The sequence below is a fragment of the Anomaloglossus baeobatrachus genome, chromosome 3 (assembly GCF_048569485.1).
Source record: "Anomaloglossus baeobatrachus isolate aAnoBae1 chromosome 3, aAnoBae1.hap1, whole genome shotgun sequence".
NCBI classification, from domain to species: domain Eukaryota; kingdom Metazoa; phylum Chordata; class Amphibia; order Anura; family Aromobatidae; genus Anomaloglossus; species Anomaloglossus baeobatrachus.
This window is the reverse complement of record NC_134355.1, coordinates 145,106,593-145,128,492: the sequence shown is the minus strand read 5'-3', so window position 1 is coordinate 145,128,492 and position 21,900 is coordinate 145,106,593. Positions and strand designations below refer to the sequence as shown.

Sequence of the window (21,900 nt, the reverse complement as noted above, 5' to 3'; positions counted from 1 at the left end):
TGCCCTTGGCCACAGACTCAGGATGACTGTCACGGACAGACTAGGGCTAGTCACCAAGTCGGCAGGATTTCAAGAACACTAAAATCCTTTAACCTCTGTACAAGGGATTTGGAATTACACAAGGTCCAGGAGATTGCTGTCTATGGAAGGCTGCAATCTAGGAAAGAGTGGTCATCAGGCAGGGTCCAAACCAGGAGGCACAAAAAGGGCCAAAAGCTGCAGGCAGGAGTTTAGTCAGGAAATCAGGCATAGGTCAGAACTGGAGATGGCAGCGAGCTACAAAAATGGCAGGAGAGTAATCACTGAGCAGGCAGAGGTCAAAACACAGGGATCAATAGTCAGAACAGGAACCAGATACTAGCATGAATACAAAACTTTCTCTGGCAGTGACCAGCAGACAAGAGAGGGAATTAGAAGGGTGTGGTGTCTTTCCATTGGCTGTAGCTGGGGGTAACTTCAGCTGGAAGACGCACGCCACATACGGTCAGCCAGTGGAACTGCAGGTTCCAGGAAAACCCAGCCTAGTAGTTGAGTGGTGCCTACGCCCACCAAAACCACTGGCAACGACTCCTCTCCTATCACCAGCCCAGTCTATGGCGGGAATACGGCGGTGCCACTTGCCGGAGCAGACGTTGCAGGAGCGGATTCCGGTGAGGATGTGACAGTCCTGTTGTGTAATTATAATGCTAAGGCTACACTGCGACAACCTTGAAATCGCAATGTTGCATTGCAACCTTGCACCTAATAGTTTCCCATGGTGTCTCATTGCAACCTGTGACGTCAAAGTCACAAATGTTTTCCAATGAGATGGATTTTCTGTCAAGTCGTAAGCAGCTCATTTGGCATAGACTTCACCACAAGTCTCTGGCTACATGCGACTTGTTGCAACCTGGCTGTTTTATCTTAGAGCAAAATCAGAGCTCAAAAATAGTTGCGCAACATCAATTCAGACATTTTGCACAGATGTTTTTGTTGTGCGACTTCTCTGAGAATTACTGTTGAGCAACAGTTGTCACCGTATCACCTCTAGCCTTACAGATTGTCTCCCCGCTGGTTAGTACAACGTTCCTCACAGGCCATCCTCAAAATGACAGCTTGTGAAGGAGCATGTGACCTGACTTGTCCATTGGCCTCCTCATACTGAAAAATACTTTTCATGTGAAGCTGTTTTTTATCTGTAGAAGGCTGATGGGCAAGGTCTGCTCACATGCGCCATCTGACATCAAGAACATGAGAGCAATACAGTCTGTGTGGGTGGATGCTCTACGTGATGCTTCACAGAGAAGGAGAACCTGTAATACAGTTAGGTCCAGAAATATTTGGACAGTGACACAATTTTCGCGAGTTGGGCTCTGCATGCCACCACATTGGATTTGAAGTGAAATCTCTACAACAGAATTCAAGTGCAGATTGTCACGTTTAATTTGAAGGTTTGAACAAAAATATCTGATAGAAATTGTAGGAATTGTACACATTTCTTTACAAACACTCCACATTTTAGGAGGTCAAAAGTAATTGGACAAATAAACCAAACCCAAACAAAATATTTTTATTTTCAATATTTTGTTGCGAATCCTTTGGAGGCAATCACTGCCTTAAGTCTGGAACCCATGGACATCACCAAACGCTGGGTTTCCTCCTTCTTAATGCTTTGCCAGGCCTTTACAGCTGCAGCCTTCAGGTCTTGCTTGTTTGTGGGTCTTTCCGTCTTAAGTCTGGATTTGAGCAAGTGAAATGCATGCTCAATTGGGTTAAGATCTGGTGATTGACTTGGCCATTGCAGAATGTTCCACTTTTTTGCACTCATGAACTCCTGGGTAGCTTTGGCTGTATGCTTGGGGTCATTGTCCATCTGTACTATGAAGCGCCGTCCGATCAACTTTGCGGCATTTGGCTGAATCTAGGCTGAAAGTATATCCCGGTACACTTCAGAATTCATCCGGCTACTCTTGTCTGCTGTTATGTCATCAATAAACACAAGTGACCCAGTGCCATTGAAAGCCATGCATGCCCATGCCATCACTTTGCCTCCACCATGTTTTACAGAGGATGTGGTGTGCCTTGGATCATGTGCCGTTCCCTTTCTTCTCCAAACTTTTCTCTTCCCATCATTCTGGTACAGGTTGATCTTTGTCTCATCTGTCCATAGAATACTTTTCCAGAACTGAGCTGGCTTCATGAGGTGTTTTTCAGCAAATTTAACTCTGGCCTGTCTATTTTTGGAATTGATGAATGGTTTGCATCTAGATGTGAACCCTTTGTATTTACTTTCATGGAGTCTTCTCTTTACTGTTGACTTAGAGACAGATACACCTACTTCACTGAGAGTGTTCTGGACTTCAGTTGATGTTGTGAACGGGTTCTTCTTCACCAAAGAAAGTATGCGGCGATCATCCACCACTGTTGTCATTCGTGGACATCCAGGCCTTTTTGAGTTCCCAAGCTCACCAGTCAATTCCTTTTTTCTCAGAATGTACCCGAATGTTGATTTTGCTACTTCAAGCATGTCTGCTGTCTCTCTGATGGATTTTTTCAGCCTCAGGATGTTCTGCTTCACCTCAATTGAGAGTTCCTTAGACCGCATGTTGTCTGGTCACAGCAACAGCTTCCAAATGTAAAACCACACACCTGTAATCAACCCCAGACCTTTTAACTACTTCATTGATTACAGGTTAACGAGGGAGACACCTTCAGAGTTAATTGCAGCCCTTAGGGGCACTTTGCACACTGCGACATCGCAGGTGCGATGTCGGTGGGGTCAAATTGAAAATGACGCACTTCCGGCATCGCATGCGACATCGCAGTGTGTAAAGGCTGGATGATACGATTAACGAGCGCCAAAGCGTCGTAATCGTATCATCGGTACAGCGTCGGCGTAATTCATAATTACGCTGACGCAATGGTCCGATGTTGTTCCTCGCTCCTGCGGCCGCACACATCGCTGTGTGTGAAGTCGCAGGAGCGAGGAACGTCTCCTACCGGCCTCACTGTGGCTTCCGTAGGATATGCGGAAGGAAGGAGGTGGGCAGGATGTTTACATCCTGCTCATCTCCGCCCCTCCGCTCTGATTGGCCGCCTGCCGTGTGACGTCGCAGTGACGCCGCACGACCCGCCCCCTTAACAAGGAGGCGGGTCGCCGGCCACAGGGACGTCGCACGGCAGGTGAGTGTGTGTGTGAAGCTGGCGTAGCGATAACTTTCGCTACGCCAGCTATCACCACATATCGCTGCTGCGACGGGGGCGGGCACTATCGCACTCGGCATCGCAGCATCGGCCTGCGATGTCGTAGTGTGCAAAGTGCCCCTTAGAGTCCCTTGTCCAATTACTTTTGGTCCATTGAAAAAGAGGAGGCTATGCATTACAGAGCTATGATTCCTAAACCCTTTCTCCGATTTGGATGTGAAAACTCTCATATTGCAGCTGGGAGTGTGCACTTTCAGCCCATATTATATATATAATTGTATTTCTGAACATGTTTTTGTAAACAGCTAAAATAACAAAACTTGTGTCACTGTCCAAATATTTCTGGACCTAACTGTATGTCTCATGGTAAGTGACACATAACCAAGTCCCCAACAAGTTTCTAAAATTAATATAAAGTGGACAACCTCTTTTAAAAGAAAAAAAAATCTTTGCATATCATACTGTGTACTGACATGCTAAACTACTAATGCGTGCAGTTTTAAGACTGATGAAGGATAACGAGGTTGTGAAACGTTACCACATCTGAGCTGTAGACCACTTTCTCTTATGGTGTATCTTGGACACACAATTAAAAATTACCCAAGAATTGTAATACTTTGTGCCCTAGAGTCTATAATAGGTTGTCTACTTTTCAAAGCATCACTCTTGGAGACTAGAAATTGCAGCCTGTGTGGCTCCGATGTGGGGCTCAAGTTGTTAGGAAAGGCGTTGGTGTTTGTATATATTTTGACTAAACGTGGAAAAAATGAAAATAAATTACATTTCAATACAAGAACCCAGAAAATGGCATTGCAGCCAAGGGATGAGTGAGTAGAGCTCTGGCACTGCAGTTGGCATCAAACCTTTCCAGGCTGGGATGTTGAGTTTTTCTCATTTTGCTGAAAAAAATAGTATGTTTCATACAATGTTATTTATATTATTTAGTGACCCACAATTACTATTGTACATGTTCTATAAGTAATATATATAGCTGACCTTAGCACAACCAGGAATGGTTACAGTGTGTAGACAGATGTATACCTAACATGTTCTCACCTCATCATATTAAGTTCTTGTATCTTTAGTGAATGGCTGTTATGAGAAATCTAGGTAGAACTATATACTGTATATTTAATTACATTTTTATAACTTTTCTGTTTAGCATACTGTCATACTTTACAGAAGTATCATCAGCAAGAAGATCCCCACCAGACAACTAATGGCATAACATGCTGCCAGATTTAAGGATGTCATAGGCAGCCATGTTTCATGACATCACTTGTCACTGGATCTATATGCATTAAAGACAACCTATCAGACGAATTGCAAAGTAAACTACAGACATGGCCATATTGATGTTGTATTACTGATTAAAATGATGACTGTAGTGAAGAAATCAGTGTTGTGGTTTTTGTGTTATCAGTCATTGAAGATGTCTTGTAATCATAGCTCTGTGCATAGAATTGGCCCTGTGAGCAGGGTCTTTTCTTGGTGCACAGGCTCTGTCAATGACCTGCCTTCTGTGTTAAACATTGTTCCGGGGCAATTAGTTCTGTGGTCTCCATTAAAATGACACTTTTGGCAACACATGCACGGTCAGATCTACAAGCTATCGCTCTCAGTTCTCATGGCGGCGCATGCGCGGATTGAGAACTCGGAGCGATGACTTGAAAATGGGGCCACCTATTTTTTTGGAATACTAATGTTTTTTTCATAGACCACAAAAATTCAGTCTCCAACAAAATAGCACCATCGCTAGTGCATGCACAGATTGTGAACAGCAATGACTTGAAGATGGGATCGCACATGCACTGCTGACAGCGCCATTTTATTGGAGGCCTAATGTTGTTTCAGAGACCCCAATCAGTGCCTTGATAGTCAAACACAGGAGGAAAACGGAGGGGTCAGAGTACCAAGAAAAGACCCTGCCTACAGGCCCGCTCCAATGCACAGAACTATGATTAGAGCAACACTTCTAAAACTGATTTCTTAACCACAGGTATCAGTTTAATCAGTATTTCAGAGCCAATATGGCCATGTCTGTACTTTGCTTAGGTTCTCTTCCTTACTACACATTTAAATTTTTAGAGCTTATTTTACCAAGATACACCTGAAACAAAAATTCTGACATAGAATTAACTACTAGCATATTTGCTGTTGTGGAACAAGCCTGGTTTCCTATATTGTAGGGCACAATCTTCCTAGAAAGTGTGAGTCTTCTGATGGTTACATGGGTCTGGAAATGCAGCTGCTGTACATTTTCCCGTCTGAAGGTATTTGCACCTGGTGACAGTAATTAGGCCAGACATGGCACAATCAGCTGAGCGCGCACATTATGCTTATTACATTTTTACTGAACGTAGATTAAGATTTATAGTCCTATTAAAGAATAATAAATGTGTCTGGGCTTATGACACATGGTTACTGATATACAGTTTTCTTTAATATTCAGATATTGCAGATATTTTTGGAATTATGCATTTATACTAAAAACAGTATCTAGACACCCATAAATCGAATCCACATGGGTTTCTGAAACTACTTCCAAAACAAAGAACATTGAAGAGGTTCCCTGGTTTGGACAGTCCCTACTAGTGATTGGCAGATCTGGACTGTAAAAGTCCAGATCCGCGTGGTTTCAAAATTATCCAGGTGCTTGGCCAAGGCCCGGAGTTCTTGGGGAACTCCGGCCTAATGATTGGGATCCGGCAACTTGGGAAATAAAGGAAAAAATAAATAAAAATTAATTGAAGAATAAAGCAAGTACGCTACACTTACAGAGTCTCCGGCACAGCTGTAACTGCTTTTGGGCTGCTCATTTACCTTAATGCATATTCACTGCTTCCCCTGCCCACTGGGAGTATTGGCGTCTGTGATTGGTTGCAGTCAGAAGCACGGTCTATATCTTGGTTGCAGTCAGAAGCACGGTCTATATCGTGGTATAAAAATAAACAAATTGGCGTAAGGTTCCCCCATATAATGATACCCAGCAAACATTAAGCATACGGCTACAGGCTGCAGCCTCCAGCTGTGCGCTTATCTTGGCTGTGTAAAAAAAGAAGAGGAACCATGTGCGGCTTTTTTTCTATTATTATTTAAACAGTAATTAAAAAAAACAGCATGCGGTCCCCCACAATTTTGATACCTAGCCATAATAAAGCCCGATAGCTGGAGACTGGTATTCTCAGGCTGGGGAGAGCCATGCTAATTGAGCCCTCCCAGCCTAATAATAGCGGCCTGTAGCCGAACTAGATTTTTGCATCCATCAGATGTGACAGTCTCGGAACTTTATCTGGCTCTTCTCGATAGCCCTAGTGGAGTGGCAATCGAGGTAATATAAGGGGTTAATAACAGCCCACAGCTGCCACTAAGCCCTAGATTAGTAATGGGAGGCATCCGAGACCCTCCTTTACTAATCTGTAAGTGAAAACAAATAAACACAAACACCGAAAACATCCTTTATTTGAAATAAAATACAAAAAACCTACCCTCTTTCACCAATTTAATAACCCCCAAAATACCCAGGTCCGACATAATCCACACAAGACCCCACAACGATTCGAGCTCTGCTACATCCAAAGTGATGGGGGCAGCCATAGAACATGAATGCTTGCTGTGAGCTTCAGGTGCGATGACGTAACTCAGGTTATCTGTAGTCACAGCTGGAGGTTTAACAAATCACAGCTGCCATTAACCCCTTATATTAGAGTACCGTCTCACTAAACGACGTACTAGCGATTCCGACCATGATACGACCTGGTCAGGATTGCTGGTACATCGCTACAGGGTCGCTAGTGAGCTGTCAATCAGGCAGATCTCACCAATGACAAGCCACCAGGCTGCCAGCGCTGACTCCCTGTATACGTAGCTAGGTAATACATCGGGTTACTAAGCAAAATGCTTTGCTTAGTTCCCGATATTTACCCTGGTTACCAGCGTATGCTGCTTATACAGAGTCGGTGCTCGTTGGTCTCCCGCCGTCAAACACGCCGATCTGTGCTACACAGCGGGAGACCAATGAGCAAAAAATAAACCAGAGCAGTGTGTAATGATCGATCAGCGATTTCACAGCAGAGGCCTTGTCGCTGCTTAGTGTCATACACAGCAAAATCACTGTTGAGGTTACTAGTACGTCACAAAACCTGTGACTCAGCAGCGATCTCGCTAGCGATCTCGCTATGTGAGAAGTACCCCTTACTCTGCCACCGTACAAGGGCAATTGGGATGGGCTGGATAAAGCGCAGGAATTGTTGCATCTAATGGATGCGACAATTTTAGATAGCCCTAGTGCATTGGCAATCGAGGTAATATAAGGGGTTAATAACAGCCCACAGCTGCCATTAAGCCCTAGATTAGTAATAGGAGGCATCTGAGACCCCCCCCCATTACTAATCTGTAAGTGAAAAGAAATAAACAGAAACACCGAAAAAATCCTTTATTTGAAATAAAATACAAAAAAAACACCCTCTTTCACCAATTTATTAACCCCCAAAACAACCAGGTCCGACGTAATCCACACAAGATCCCACAACGATTGTAGCTTTGCTTTCATCTAAAGTGACGGGGGGCAGCCATAGAACGTGAACGCCTGCTGTGAGCTTCAGGCAGGGAGTAAGCCGTGCAATGATGTCACTCAGGTTATCTGCAGTCACAGCTGGAGGTTTGACAAATCACAGCTGTCATTAACCTCTTATATTACTCTGCCACACCACAAGGGCAATTGGGATGGGCTGGATAAAGTGCAGGAATTGCCACCTCTAATGGATGCGACCATTCTAGGGCAGGATGCTATTCTTAGGCTGGGGGCAATGACCATGGGCCTCCCCAGCCTGAGAATGCCGGTCACTAGCTGACGGCTTTATCTTGGCTGGGTATCAAAATTGGGGGCAACCACATGCCATTTTTAAAAATTATTTTTTTCCACTCCACAACCAATCACAGATGCTGGCACACCAGCAGTTTGACTGCAACCTATCACAGACGGTAGGTGAGGGAAGCAGTTAAATATACATGAGAGTTAATGAGCAAATCCAGAAGTAGTATGACAGCCATGCCAGAGACTCGGCAAGTACAACTGTCCTGCTTTGCAGCCCCCTTAGCCCTTACTAACACTATTTTACAGCAAACATTTTTGGATCCCCATAGATCATTTTCGAGTTCAAATCTCCTGAACAGGAATTTTTTTAAAAATCCGGCCGTACCTGAACATCTGTGGGTTCACCAATCTGTAATAGGAAGATGTGCAGTAAGTGTTCTGTTTTTTGGAGCAGCATGACAACAAGTGTTTTTAGGAATGCTCAATTCCCAATAATCGTTTAAGCTAAACAGGCTGCCCATCACCAGACGACCAAGCAAAACGCTCATTTGGTGGGTGAAGTGATCGTTTTGGACTGCACAGAAGATCATAGTTCTTGATAGGACATCATCCTGGGTAAACAAGACATGTGCTGGCTAGAAGAATGGCAGCCTGTGCAGCACTAAAAGAGGTTTTCCACCACTTATTTAACCCCTTTTCATATCTTACCTCTTCCTAATAATCATTTTTCTAATATACTTCTGTTACCTGCCCTTCTCCTGTAAGGCTACATCTGTGTCACTGATATTTTCCTCTGTTGTGATTCTGAGACTGCTACTTCTGATCTAGGGACTGAAATCGGACACACTGAGCACCACACTTAATTGGTGGGGGCTGGGCTACCTCTCAGTGAGTGACCACTGTCTGATCACACATGTTCAGATCAGACCTCAATCTCCTCTCTCCTTCCATCCTGCCAATGCTTTGGAGTGTCTTACCTTTAGGGCACGCTCACAAGAGCGTGAATAACGGACGAGTTAAAAGAAAAAGGTTTTGGTACCGTGTTGCCAGTAGCCAGTTGAAAAATGATTGATTGCTCTCAGTGAGAGAAACAAAATTAAAATTTTGTAGTTGTGATACCTTTTAATGGCTAACTAAAATAAAATATGATGTTATAAAGCAAGCTTTCGAGACATCTCAGGTCTCTTCCTCTTGAGATGCAGGAGTACACCTTTTGGATCACAGGGGGACCACAAGATTACATTTTAGTGGTAGGGGCTTGACTAAGCACTCACTATGAGATAGACGCCAGGTGCCACTTCCAGGGCAGTGACCTTGACTGTGGCAGCTAACCCTCAGTGCAAGGACAGACATAGAGATGTAGACAGGGACCACCGGGACAGCTGAGGCAGGTAGCATGGCCATGAAGTACAGGTACAGTCACTGGTATAGACAGGAACCACCGGCACGGCTGAGGCTGATAGCACCGCCAGGGTTGCAGGTACAGGGTTTCCGCAATAGACTGAGAGGCACCTCTAGGAAATGACGAGGGTGACCCTTTAAGAGAAGGGCAGCAGTGCGCGCACGACCTAGGAGGACTCCGGGAGGACCTGTGAAGCGCACACATGCCCCGGGAGAGGGAAGCATAGGACACCCACGTGGGGAACCACGAGAAGCCAGGAAGCATGGTGCTGGCCAGCTTCTGCGCTGAGTGAGTTGCGTCCCTGCAGGGGGGAGAGCGGGCAGTGCAGGGATGCTGGCGCTACAGAAAGGAATACAGCAGCCACAGACATGAACTTATAGAAGCAGGATGTTTAAGAGAAGTATATTAGAAAAATGATTATTAGAAAGATTTGGGCCATACACCGTGTGCAGAATTATAAGCCAAGTTGTATTTTAGAGGATTTTTTTCATTATTGATCAGCAATGTTGATCATGTTCTCAATGTTCTCTTTGTTCTCAATCAACCCAAAAGACTCATAAATATCAAAGCTTAATGTTTTTTAGATTTGGCTAACTTAGGAGGATATCTGTTTATTCAGGTAACTATTACTTTGCAGAATTATTATTCGACTTAATAAAAACCAAATATATTCCCATCTCACTTGATTATTTTCACCAGGTAAACCAATATAACTGAACAAAATTTAGAAATGAACATTTCTGACATGCAAAAACAAAACCCCAAAAAATGAGTGACCAATATAGCCACCTTTCTTTATGATGACACTCAACAGCCTACCATTCATAGATTCTGTCAGTTGATTGATCTGTTTACGATCAACTTTGCGTGCAGCAGCCACCACAGCCTCCCAGACACTGTTCCGAGAGGTGTACTGTTTTCCCTCCCTGTAGATCTTACATTTTATGAGGGATCACAGGTTCTCTATGGGGTTCAGATCAGGTGAACAAGGGGGCCATGTCATTATTTTTTCATCTTTTAGACCTTTCTAGCCAGCCACGCTGTGGAGTAGTTGGATGCAGGTGATGGAGCATTGTCCTGCATGAAAATCATGTTTTTCTTGAACGATACGGACTTCTTTTTGTACCACTGCTTGAAGAAGTTGTCTTCCAGAAACTGGCAGTAGGTCTGGGAGTTGAGCTTCACTCCATCCTCAACCCAAAAAGGTCCCACAAGTTCATCTTTGATGATATTAGCCCATACCAGTACCCCACCTCCACCTTGCTGGCGTCTGAGTCGGAGTGGAGCTCTCTGCCCTTTAGTGATCCAGCCTCTGGCCCATCCATCTGGCCCATCAAGAATCACTCTCATTTCATCAGTCCATAAAACCTTTGAAAAATCAGTCTTAAGATATTTCTTGGCCCAGTCTTGATGTTTTATCTTATGTTTCTTGTTCAAAGGTGGTCATTTAACAGCCTTCCTTACCTTGGCTATGAGCCCTGGGTATGGCACACCTTGTGCTTTTTGATACTCCATAACGTTGCAGTTCTGAAATATGGCCAAACTAATGGCAAATAGCATGTTGGCAGCTTCACGCTTGATTTTCCTCAATTCCTGGGCAGTTATTTTGCGCCTTTTTTGCCCAACACGCTTCTTGTGACCCTGTTGGCTATTTGCCATGAAACGCTTGATTGTTTGGTGATCACGCTTCAAAAGTTTGGCAATTTCAAGACTGCTGCATCCCTCTGCAAGACTTGTCACAATTATGGACTTTTCAGAGCCCGTCAAATCTCTCTTCTGACCCATTTTGCCAAAGGAAAGGAAGGTGCGTAATAATTAAGCACACCTTATATAGGGTGTTGATGTCATTACACCACACCACTCTTTATTACAGAGATGCACATCACCTGATTTACTTAATTGGTAGTTGTATAAAAATTATCATGTGATCAAAATACTCATTTGCCTAATAATTCTGCACACAGTGAATGAAATTGCATTAGTAGTGGGAAACCTTGTCAAGTATTAGAAATATCTAGTCAAGTATTTGGGTTGACTGGATATTGTAGTTGAGACTGGTTCTAACTTTTTTGATGCCTGAGGTGAACATTGAAATGGCATCCCTCCCCGCAGTGTAATTTCAACTTGCAATGAACAAATGTAATTCTGTTATTGCTTTTTGGGGTTTGCTTTTAGTGCATTCATTCATTCATTCATTCATTTTTTTTAATCCTTTGAGAGATATGAGTGTTTATACAATATACTGGAAAATCCAGGTATTGTAGTATATAGAACAAATCGCTATCGCCAACGAAGAATTACAACACCAGAACCACCATCAGTATAGAAGTGCATCACCAGAACCATCAGTACAGGAATACATCACCAGCATCAATAAGAACCAAGCTTTGTACAGCGATCAGTTGCATTGTCAAGTCTTCCTCCACAATATATATTGGTATGCATGAACCTACAACAACTCCTAGTATATCCTTAAGGATGGTAAGGAGACACTAGGATTTGTTACCAATCATCAGCAGACTGCTAACAGTACAGGAAGCAGGATACTGATTTAGACCCATACAATATCACAAATAAATATTTGCACTCAGGTACCTTTACTGGTGACATCTTCTCTGATTAGCGTTGTTCTCATCCCTTTAGTTTCTATCTGGTCCAGACGCCATGATGATTTTGGACATCCATAGTTCTTCTCTGCAGACTTTGATCTTCTCCGGTTTTCTTATGCACATCCCAAACATGATAGCCTTAAAAATAATTGTCATTATAATACTCTCACAAAATATGACTCCAACTCTGTCTCTCTTATGGTACACAACCTCCACATTGTCTTTTCTTATGAACTACAATGCCTTGAGAAAGTATTTACCCCCACTTGCCATTTGTCATGTTTTGCCGCCTCACAAACTGGAATTTAACTGTTTTTTTAGCGTCTGCATCAGCTCATGTAAAGAACATGCCTACAACTGTGAGCATTTGGTTTTCGTTTTATTGTGAAGCAAATAACAAATAAAACAAACTAGCTGAAAACTTCATTGTGCATAATTATTCATTCCCTAAAGCCTGAGGTTTGTAGAACCTCCTTTTGTGGCAATTACAGCTGCAAGACGCTTTGGATAAGTCTCTATGAGCTTTCCACATCTTCCTCAAGTCAAAACTGTTTCAGCTCCTTCAAGTTACATGATTTTCTCTGGTGAATGGCAATGTTCAAGTCTGACCACAGATTCTTAATTGCATTAATATCTGGGCTTTGACTAGGCCACTCCAATACATTTACACGTTTTCCCTTAAACCACTCAAGTTTTGCTGTAGCAGTATACTTTGGGTCATTGTCTTGTCTTGTTGGAAGTTGATCCTCTGTCCCTGTCTCAAATCACTGACAAAATGAAACAGGTTTTGCTCAAGAATATCCCTGTATTTCGCACCATCCATCTGCCTCTCGACTCAAACCATTTTCCCCATCCCTGATGCCAAAAACATCCCCATAGCATGATGCTGCCACCACCATGTTTCACTGTGGGGATAGTAATCTTGGGGTGATGAGCTGTGTTGGTTGGTGCCAGACATAGTGTTTAACTTGATTGGCAAAAAATTAAATTTGGTTTCATCTGACCATGCACTTTCCTCCATATTTTTAAGGAGTCTCCCACATGTCTTTTGGCAAAATCAAAATGAGCCTTCCAATTTTTGGCGGTAAGTAAAGGCTTTTTTCTGGCCACTCTTTCATTATGGCCAGCTCTATGGTGTCTATGGCTTATTGTGCTTGTATAGATAGATACTCCAGTCTCTGCTTGGGAACTCTGCAGCTCCTTCAGGGTTTCCTTTGGTTTCTGTGCTGCCTCTCTGGTTCTTGCTCTTCTTGCCCTGGCTGAGAGTTTTTGTGGGTGGCCCTCTCTTGGCAGCATTGTTGTGGTACCACGTTCTTTCCATTTGATGATAATGGATTTAATGGTGCTTCGGGGATCATCAGAGATTGGGATATTTTTTTACAATCCTACTCTGACTTTTACTTCTCAACATGTTTGTCTCTGACTTGTTTGGTCTTCTTGGCGTTGTTTTGTTAGTGGTACCTCTTAATGGTGATGCAGCCTCTATGGCCTTTCCGAAAAGGTGTGTATATACTGACAGACCACACTTAGATTGCACACAGGTGGACTTCCTGTCCCTAATCATGTGACTTATGAAAGTTATTCCTTGCACCAGAAATTTCTAGGGGGCATCATAGCAAAAGGGGTGAATACATATGCACATTGCAATTTTTACTTATTTTATCCAATAAATGTAACTTTTGCCTATAATTTTCTCAGTTTATTTACCCAACTTAGACTATTAAGTGCTGATGCATCACTCACAAATTGGATTACAAAAATATGTAAACACAGGATAACATGTAAAAAGCCAAGGAGGGTGAATACTTTCTCAAGGCACTGTATATAACACCATCTGCTTTTATACTTTTTTATAGGAACAATAATACCCCTTTGCTTATCTATTATGAAAATGATCGCCCATTGTGACTCCTTATAATGATGCCTCACAGTCCTTCATTTGCAGTAAGATGGTCACCAAAGCCCAACATACACAGTATGTTCACACAATGGTGGTCCAACACAGTAAATTCAACTTTCACAGTATGATGGCAACCCATACATAGGATGATTTCCCCCACAGCTTTCCCGTACCCAGTATGATGACCTCTAAAGCCCCCTATACCCAGTATGATGGCCCCCACTGCACCCCTTACTTAGTATGATGACCCCTGCATTCCCCCATAATTTGTATGATGTCCCCCGCATTCTCCCATAATCTGTATGTTGGCCCTCAGATATCCAGTATAATGACTCATAGCCCACTATATACAATATGATGGCCCATAGCCTCCCTATTTATTTGATGCCCTATAACCTCCTATATACAGTATAATGGCCCATAGCTTCATATCCACAGTATGATGACCCATAGGCAGTCTTTGTACAGAATGATTCCCCATAACCCGCTTTGCACAATATAATGGTCCCCTTATACACAGTATGTTCCCTACACAGTCCTCTCAATTTGATGGCCCTGACAGATCCCTATAGGAGGTATGATGTTTCATAGCACCCTATATCCAGTATGATGCCCCATAGCTCCCTATACACAGTAAAATAGACCACAGCCTCTATACACAGTTAGATGGCCAACAGCCCCCTATACACAGTGATTCCCCATTGCTCCTGTATATAGTGTAATGGCCCATAGCTCCATATACAGAGTATGATGGCCTATAGCTTCCTATACACATTATGATGCCCCATAACAGCTATACAAAATGGGATTCCGTATAGACCCCTATTTACAGTATGTTGCCCCTCCACTGCACATTCCCCGTTATGATTTCACCACAGCCCCCTCTGAATTCCCAGACAGATAAGAAAAAAAATAAACAATAAAAATGTTATAATCACCTAAAATTGGTTCATCATTCACTACAGTCTCCAGCTCCTTTCTGGCATTTGCTGATGTGATTTCCTTGAGAGTCACCTTATGACAGAAGCAGGCTGCCCGAACTATTGGTCTTCCAATTCACTCTCCAATGGCTAAGGCTAGTTTCACACTTGCGTTGGGTTGAATCCGCTGGGTCCGTTACTGCGTCGTTTTGACGCATCCGTTATTTTTGTGGTGTCAACGGATGCAACGGGTCCATTATTTCACAGGAATCTGTTAGCTGATTTCTGTGAAATAACGGACCGTTGCATCCGTTTGGCGTCCATTAGGCGTCCGTCTAACGGAATCCGTCGGCTCTGTTTTATTTCTTTTTTCATTTTTTTCATTCTGGGCATGCTCAGTAGAAATTAGCGGAATCCAGCAGCGGATTCCGTTGTTAAGCATTTAGCAACGGAATCCGCTACCATAGGGAACCATTATAAATTTTAACGGAACCAACGGAATCCGTTGGTTGGCGTCATTTTGACGCAAGCATTTAATGTTACATTCTGCGTTGCTTCCGCTCGGCGGAAGCAACGCAGGTACTTTTGGCACAATCCATCATCAATGCAAGTCTATGGGAAACAACGGAATCCGTTAACGGATTCCGCTGTTTCCCAAGACAGCGGATTGCGCAAAAAAAACGCGAGTGTGAAAGTACCCTAAGTGATAAGGATGCCGAATAGAGGACGCTGCACTATAACGCAAAACCAAATAGGATTATGTAAATATCTTTTCTAAGGCTGCTTTCACACATCAGTTTTTTTTGCCATCAGGCACAATCCGCCAAAAACCTGAAAAGACGAATCTGGCATCTGTTGCCGCCGGATCTGTTTTTTTCCCCCTTAGGCTTCTATTAGCTCCGGATTATGCCGGATGGCCTTGCGCTACATCCGGATTTTGCTTGTCCGGCGGCCGGATGGAACGCGGAGGGGGAACGTTTTTTTTTTCTCCGGCGAAAAACCGTATTGCGCCGTACGGCGTGTTTTATAATGGAAGCCTATGGACGTTTTTTTAATTGAGCATGTTCAGTATCACAACGGATCCTTCAAAAAACTGAAGGCACTGATGGAAAAAACTGATGGAACTGATCAGTTTTTTCGCCGGATCCGTCGCATCAGTTTTTTCGCCAGATCGTGGCTGATGCCAAGAAAACTGATGTGTGAAACAGCCTAAACTAGAAAATCCCTTTTAACATTGATTTTACCTTTTTTTTTTTTTTGTTTTCTTATAAATATACATAGAAAAGCTTGTTAATATAGGACTTGATTGCATAAATTTACATCAATTCAGTCACTTAATTTTTAGGGGAGTCTGGTAATAAGGCTTGGGGTTCAGTCTTGGGATTCATTTTCATTGCAATGGGTTTGAGGCTAGTGCTCTGTGCAGGGAAGTTATTCCATATCTGCATGTGCTTTGGCTGTTTCCACTTAACCTGAATACTTTGTCCAAAGTTTTCCAGTATTCCTTTTTCACCAAAGTTCATCATATGACAGTTCATGTTAAAACAATCGGATAAGACCTGATTCTCCTTAAAGACCAGATGAGTTTGGCATCTTACGACCAATGCTCCATAGGAGAAATATATGCAAATTAACTCTTCTTAGTGTTGCATGGAGACTCGTTTTTTAAAAAAGAAAAGTTATTCCCAGAAAACCCCCTCAACTACTCTGTTCAATCAATGTAGCATTTATACTACATTGATTGATACATACGGTATATACATTTTTGCTTAGGAGTAATGATGAGCGGACCTGGATTGTAAAAGTCCGGATCTGTGCGATTTCAATGGTATCTGGGTGCCAGCCCCAGGATTCTGGGTGTTTGGTCTGGATCCACCACTCTAGAAATTAAAAAAAAAAATAAAAAAATAAAATAAGGAAAAATAAAGAAAATAAGAGCAGGCTGCTCCTTGTAACTTTGTCCAGATATCCTCTTATCTCTTGAGCTTTGGAGCCTGCAAGCTTTTTCAGCCTGACTGACATATTCCTCCAGGCAACCATTACTTAGAGACCTTGAGAAAGTCTACAAGGCCGAAATGTTGGTCTTATCTGAGATTGGTTGCTCTGTTACTGTAATAAAGAACCATTACATGAATATTTGACTCACCATTTGTGGACCGGAGATAATCAACTACATATGTGATTGGTTGCAGTCAGCTGACACTCAGGGTGGGGGCGCGTCTGACTGCAACTAATTACATGCGCTGGTGGGTGGGGAAAGCAATGAATATTCAATGAGGGTTAATTGGTGGCTCCAGAAGGGATTGCATGACCTGGAATCAGTATGCTGCCATGACGGATCCTGCGTAAATACAACGAACACGCTCCTATCCCCCATTCCTTCTACAAATATTTTTAAACTCTGGATTCTGGTCGCCACAGACTTATATGAGGACCAGAACCGGACTAAAAAAAAAAAAAAAAAAAGAGTACAGGGACCCGCAAGTCCTAGTCCTGGTTATCTGTGAGTTTACTCATGTCTACTTAGGAGCCAAAGATGTCCAATTGAGGATTTTTCTTTACATTGTGGTATATATAGACTTTTACAATTTCATAAAACTTTTGTTCTGTTTCTTGTGCATGTCACCTACTGACCGGTTGCATCTCTTGGGTTTGCATGTTTACTTTGTAAGGGAATGTGTGTAATAACACAAGTACGGTAATATTCGTCTTGTACTCTTCTCTAATAGGTAGAATAGTGCAGACAATCCGCATTATTGGGTGTGTGCACGTGCGTGTATGCGCATTATATGTATGTGTACCTTTTGTGCCGTTATATTTTATCAGAGTAATAAGGAATTTCATAGCAGATCCTGGAGATTCTCTTGATTAGGCACCTACTTTCCCTCATAGCCCTTTATGTTATTTATTTTTTCTTGCTTCCATCAGCATCTTTATCATTGATCCTGCTCAGAAATAACCCGTTCTATGCACAGGAGAGAAGCAGTCATGAGGCCATTATTTCTCTATTAATATCCAGTTTCTATAGGAAGCTGACTGGTAAGCTCATAAATTTGTGATTATTTCTCATGTTGGACACATTTAGAACAAAGGAGGATGCGAGCTGGCGTCTGACTGTGCAGTGTGGGAGAGTCCCCACGGAATGATTAGGTGTGAGCGGTATAGAAACATTTCAACGCTGCACAGTGACTGGTAACAGACCTGGTCACTTGTCACCTGCAGTGTCGGTGGATGCATGCTCCATAGACACTCCTGTCTCCACGCTGGAAGAGTTAACTGTCTCAATGGCGGCATTTTCCTGCTCCTGTAAAGCTAAAGACTTAAAAAGAGGAGCTGGGGTTCCCTGACGGGCAGTAAATTGATGTGAATTGTGTCTTCATTTCCTGCAGGTGCCTTGGGAAAACGGACACGGTATCAGGAAAACGACTTGGCTCAACTTGTTCTAGATGTGCAAAGGGAAGGAGATTCCTTCTTACGCAATGGACTAACGCCCGCTCCAACCCCTGTAGAGAACTTGCCTAAGGTATGAAAAAGAAAAATGATCAGTCGTGCTCACATCTTGGTTAACCATTTCATCACTGCAGCGTATCCCATGCATTTAACCCTTGCCATCCGTCAGTTACATTTTCACGGGCTGCTGAGTGTTGTCCGAATACAACGTCTTATTGTGTTTTCTGTAGCTACGGCTCAATATTAGATCACATACATACAGTGACAGATATAATTATAATTAACACTCGGATAATAAAAAAAGTATAGATTTTTTAGATAATGAAGATAATCCAGTTTTTCATTGAGGATTATCTAAACTGTAAATCACAAATTTGTATGAATTTTCTCTTTGCTAATGGAAAAAACACATATATAGTTAATTATTTCACATCTAGAAGTATATAGCTTTTCACCAAAGCCGATAGTCTATTTTCTTTGCGTTTTACTTTAGGTGTTAGAGTGAGCAGTGTGAAGACATTAATTCGGGTTTACTGCAGCATGATTCATTATCTACCAGATCTGATGATTCAAAAACAATAAGATGTGTATTAATAAATGTGTGTGAGCATCTAACTATCTATCTATCTATCTATCTATCTATCTATCTATCTATCTATCTATCTATTATCTATCAATCTGTTATCTCTCTATCTATTATCTATCTATCCATGATCTATCCCTCTATCTATCCCTCTATCTATCTATATCTATCTAACTATCAATCTATAATCTATGTGTCTATCTCGTTAAAAAAATCTTATGTAAATTGCATGATTGCTAATGACACGCTCAGTCAACCTTTGGTATTGCTGCACTGTCATAATGTGTTTCTAAGTAAACCTTGGTGTCCCATAATCATACAGAAAGTGATCTGCCAATTTTCAGTAATAATAGTAAAGTGAATGACTGCTGTTACCGGTGTCCCATCTACTAACTAAAGCCAGATTCACACATCCTTCTTTTGCTGTCTGAATATAGGCAATGATGCGTAGATTGGCTATGGGTCTCCTAACCTGAGCTCTGCAGCATCATGCACAATATATCCGAAAAGTGAGAACACCCCTCACTGTTTTGTACATATTTCATTATATCTTTTCATGGGACAACACTGAAGATATGACACTTTGATACTATGTTCAGTAGTCAGTGTACAGCTTGTATAACACTGTAAATTTAGTGTACCCTCTACATAACTCAACATACAGCCATTAATGTCTAAACTGCTAGCAACAAAAGTGAGTACACTCCCAAGTGAAATGGCCAAATTGTGCCCAAAGTGTCGATATGTTGTGTGGTCACCATTATTTCCAAGCACTGCCTTAACTCTACTGGCATGGAGTTCATTAGAGCTTTACAGGTTACCACTGGAATCCTCTTCTACTTGTCCAAGACGACATCACTGTACTGATAGATTTTAGAGACCTTACGCTTCTCCACCTTCCATGTCAGGAGGCCCCACAGATGCTCAATAGGGTTTAGGTGTGGAGATATACTTAGCCAGTCCAACACCTTTAGCCTCAGTTTCTTTAGCAAGGCAGAGGTCATCTTTGGAGTTGTTATCATGTTGGAATACTGCCCTGCGGCCCAGTTTCTGAAGGAAGTGGATCATGCTCGGATTCAGTATGTCACAGTACATGTTTGCATTCATGGTTCCCTCAATGAACTGTAGCTCCCCACAGCTGGCAGAACTAATGCAGCCCTAAACCATGACACTCCCTCCACCATTCTTGACTGTAAATAAGACACACTTGTCTTTGTACTTCTCACCTGGTTGCCACCACGCACGTTTGACACCATCTGAACCAAATAACTTTATCTTGCTATCATCAGACCACAGGACCTAGTTCCATTAATCTATGGACTCAGTCTGCTTGTCTTCAGAAAACTATTTGTGGGCTTTATAGTGCATTGTCTTTAAAAGAGGCTTCCTTCTGGGATGACATTCATCATACAAACCAATTTGATACAGTGTGCCGTGTATGGTCTAAGCACTGACAGGCTGACCCCAACCCCTCTAACTTCTGCAGCAATGCTGGCAGCACTCATTCGTCTATTTTGAAAAGACAACCTCTGGATATGACACTGAGCATGTGCACTCATTTTCCTGGGTCAACCATAGTGAGGCCTGATCCGAGTGGAACCAGTCTTGGTAAACCTCTATGGTCTTGGCCACTGTGCTGCAGCTCAGTTTCAGGGTGTTGGCAGTCTTCTTATAGCCTAGGCCATCTTTATGTAGATCAACAATCCTTTTTTTCAGATCCTCAGATAATTCTTTGCCATGAGATGCCATGTTGAACTTTCAGTGACCAGCATGAGAGACTGTGAGTGATGCACCAGATTTAACACACCTGCTCCCCATTCACACCTTCAGACCTTGTCACACTAATAACTCACATGACACCAGAGAGGAAAAATGTTTTCTTGGGCACAATTTGGCCAATTTCACTTAGGAGTGTACTCACTTTTGTTGCCAGTGGCTTTGTCATTAATGACTGTGTGTTGAGTTATTTAGAGGACACCAAATTTACACTGTTATACAAGCTGGACACTGACTACTTTACATTGTATCAAAGGGTCATATCTTCAGAGTTGTCCCATGAAAGTTTTTGGTTTTTTTTGCATTGTTTCCTAATTATGAATGAACACGTGTGTGACTTGTATAAAAGCAGTACAGTAGCTCCAAATACAATTTACGCTTAGCATTAACGTAATTGTCCTTATACGTAGGTTATAAGTAATGTGGGTGATACATCGGTGATATCTTGTTGGCCAGTGGCGGTCCCATTGCTGGGACACGTACTGATCACCAAAATGGGGAACTTTTATACCTATTAAATTGGAGCGACAGTGCACACATATGATCTGTGCTTGATTCACTCCCTATGGGGTTGCCGAGCACTGCCTACAGCATTTTCTGGCAGCCCCATAGAGTGACTAGGACTGTGGTCACGCAATTGACGTGCCTCGCCATCTTGTAACAAAGATAAAAGGTCCCCATTCTGCTGATCGGTGCTGGTCCCATTGATGGTAGATCCACAAATGAGCACTAGGATAGTTTATACTTGTTTTCGCTGGATAGCCCTTTAAAGTCTCGTTCAGACAATATTATTTTTTGGGCTATTTACTGTTTGTGTCCAAGCACATTGGCAAATAGGAGCATATATACTAGTGTACATGAACTATTTTCCAGACAGATTTCAGGCTCATGTGGAAAAATATATTTGCTTTGTATTTGTAGGATGCCTGTGCACCTAGAGACATAGTGCTGAGCAGCGAGCTTGTTAGCATTTTATTGTAACTTACCATGTATTTTCTGCCTCACAGTATGTGCCATTTTAACAAGAAGTGGCAGATTTATCAGTATTCAGAGGCTGATTCATTTAGGTGCTTACACTGAATACTGTAATAAGTCGCATTATTTTTGCACAACCCTGAAGTTGCTTAAAAATATTGCAACTTTTGGCCTTTTGACTCCAGTCCGGCCAGCTGCGTCTATATGGTTGGATTCCTGACGAGGCATGGCTCAGCCCTCCTGTCAAACCATGAAAAGTTACACAACTTTAGTAGCAGAACTTAAT

The 21,900-nt window shown here is 42.5% G+C and overlaps 1 protein-coding gene across 1 annotated transcript in view; it reads left to right on the top strand.

Moving 5' to 3' along the window:
* TTC27 (tetratricopeptide repeat domain 27) overlaps window positions 1–21,900 on the top strand; it is a 557,582-nt gene that overhangs the window by 192,321 nt on the left and 343,361 nt on the right. Inside the window, exon 8 of the mRNA XM_075338149.1 lies at window positions 18,220–18,353. Within this exon, the coding sequence (XP_075194264.1) occupies window positions 18,220–18,353 (134 nt within the window). The remainder of the gene's footprint in view (window positions 1–18,219; window positions 18,354–21,900) is intronic.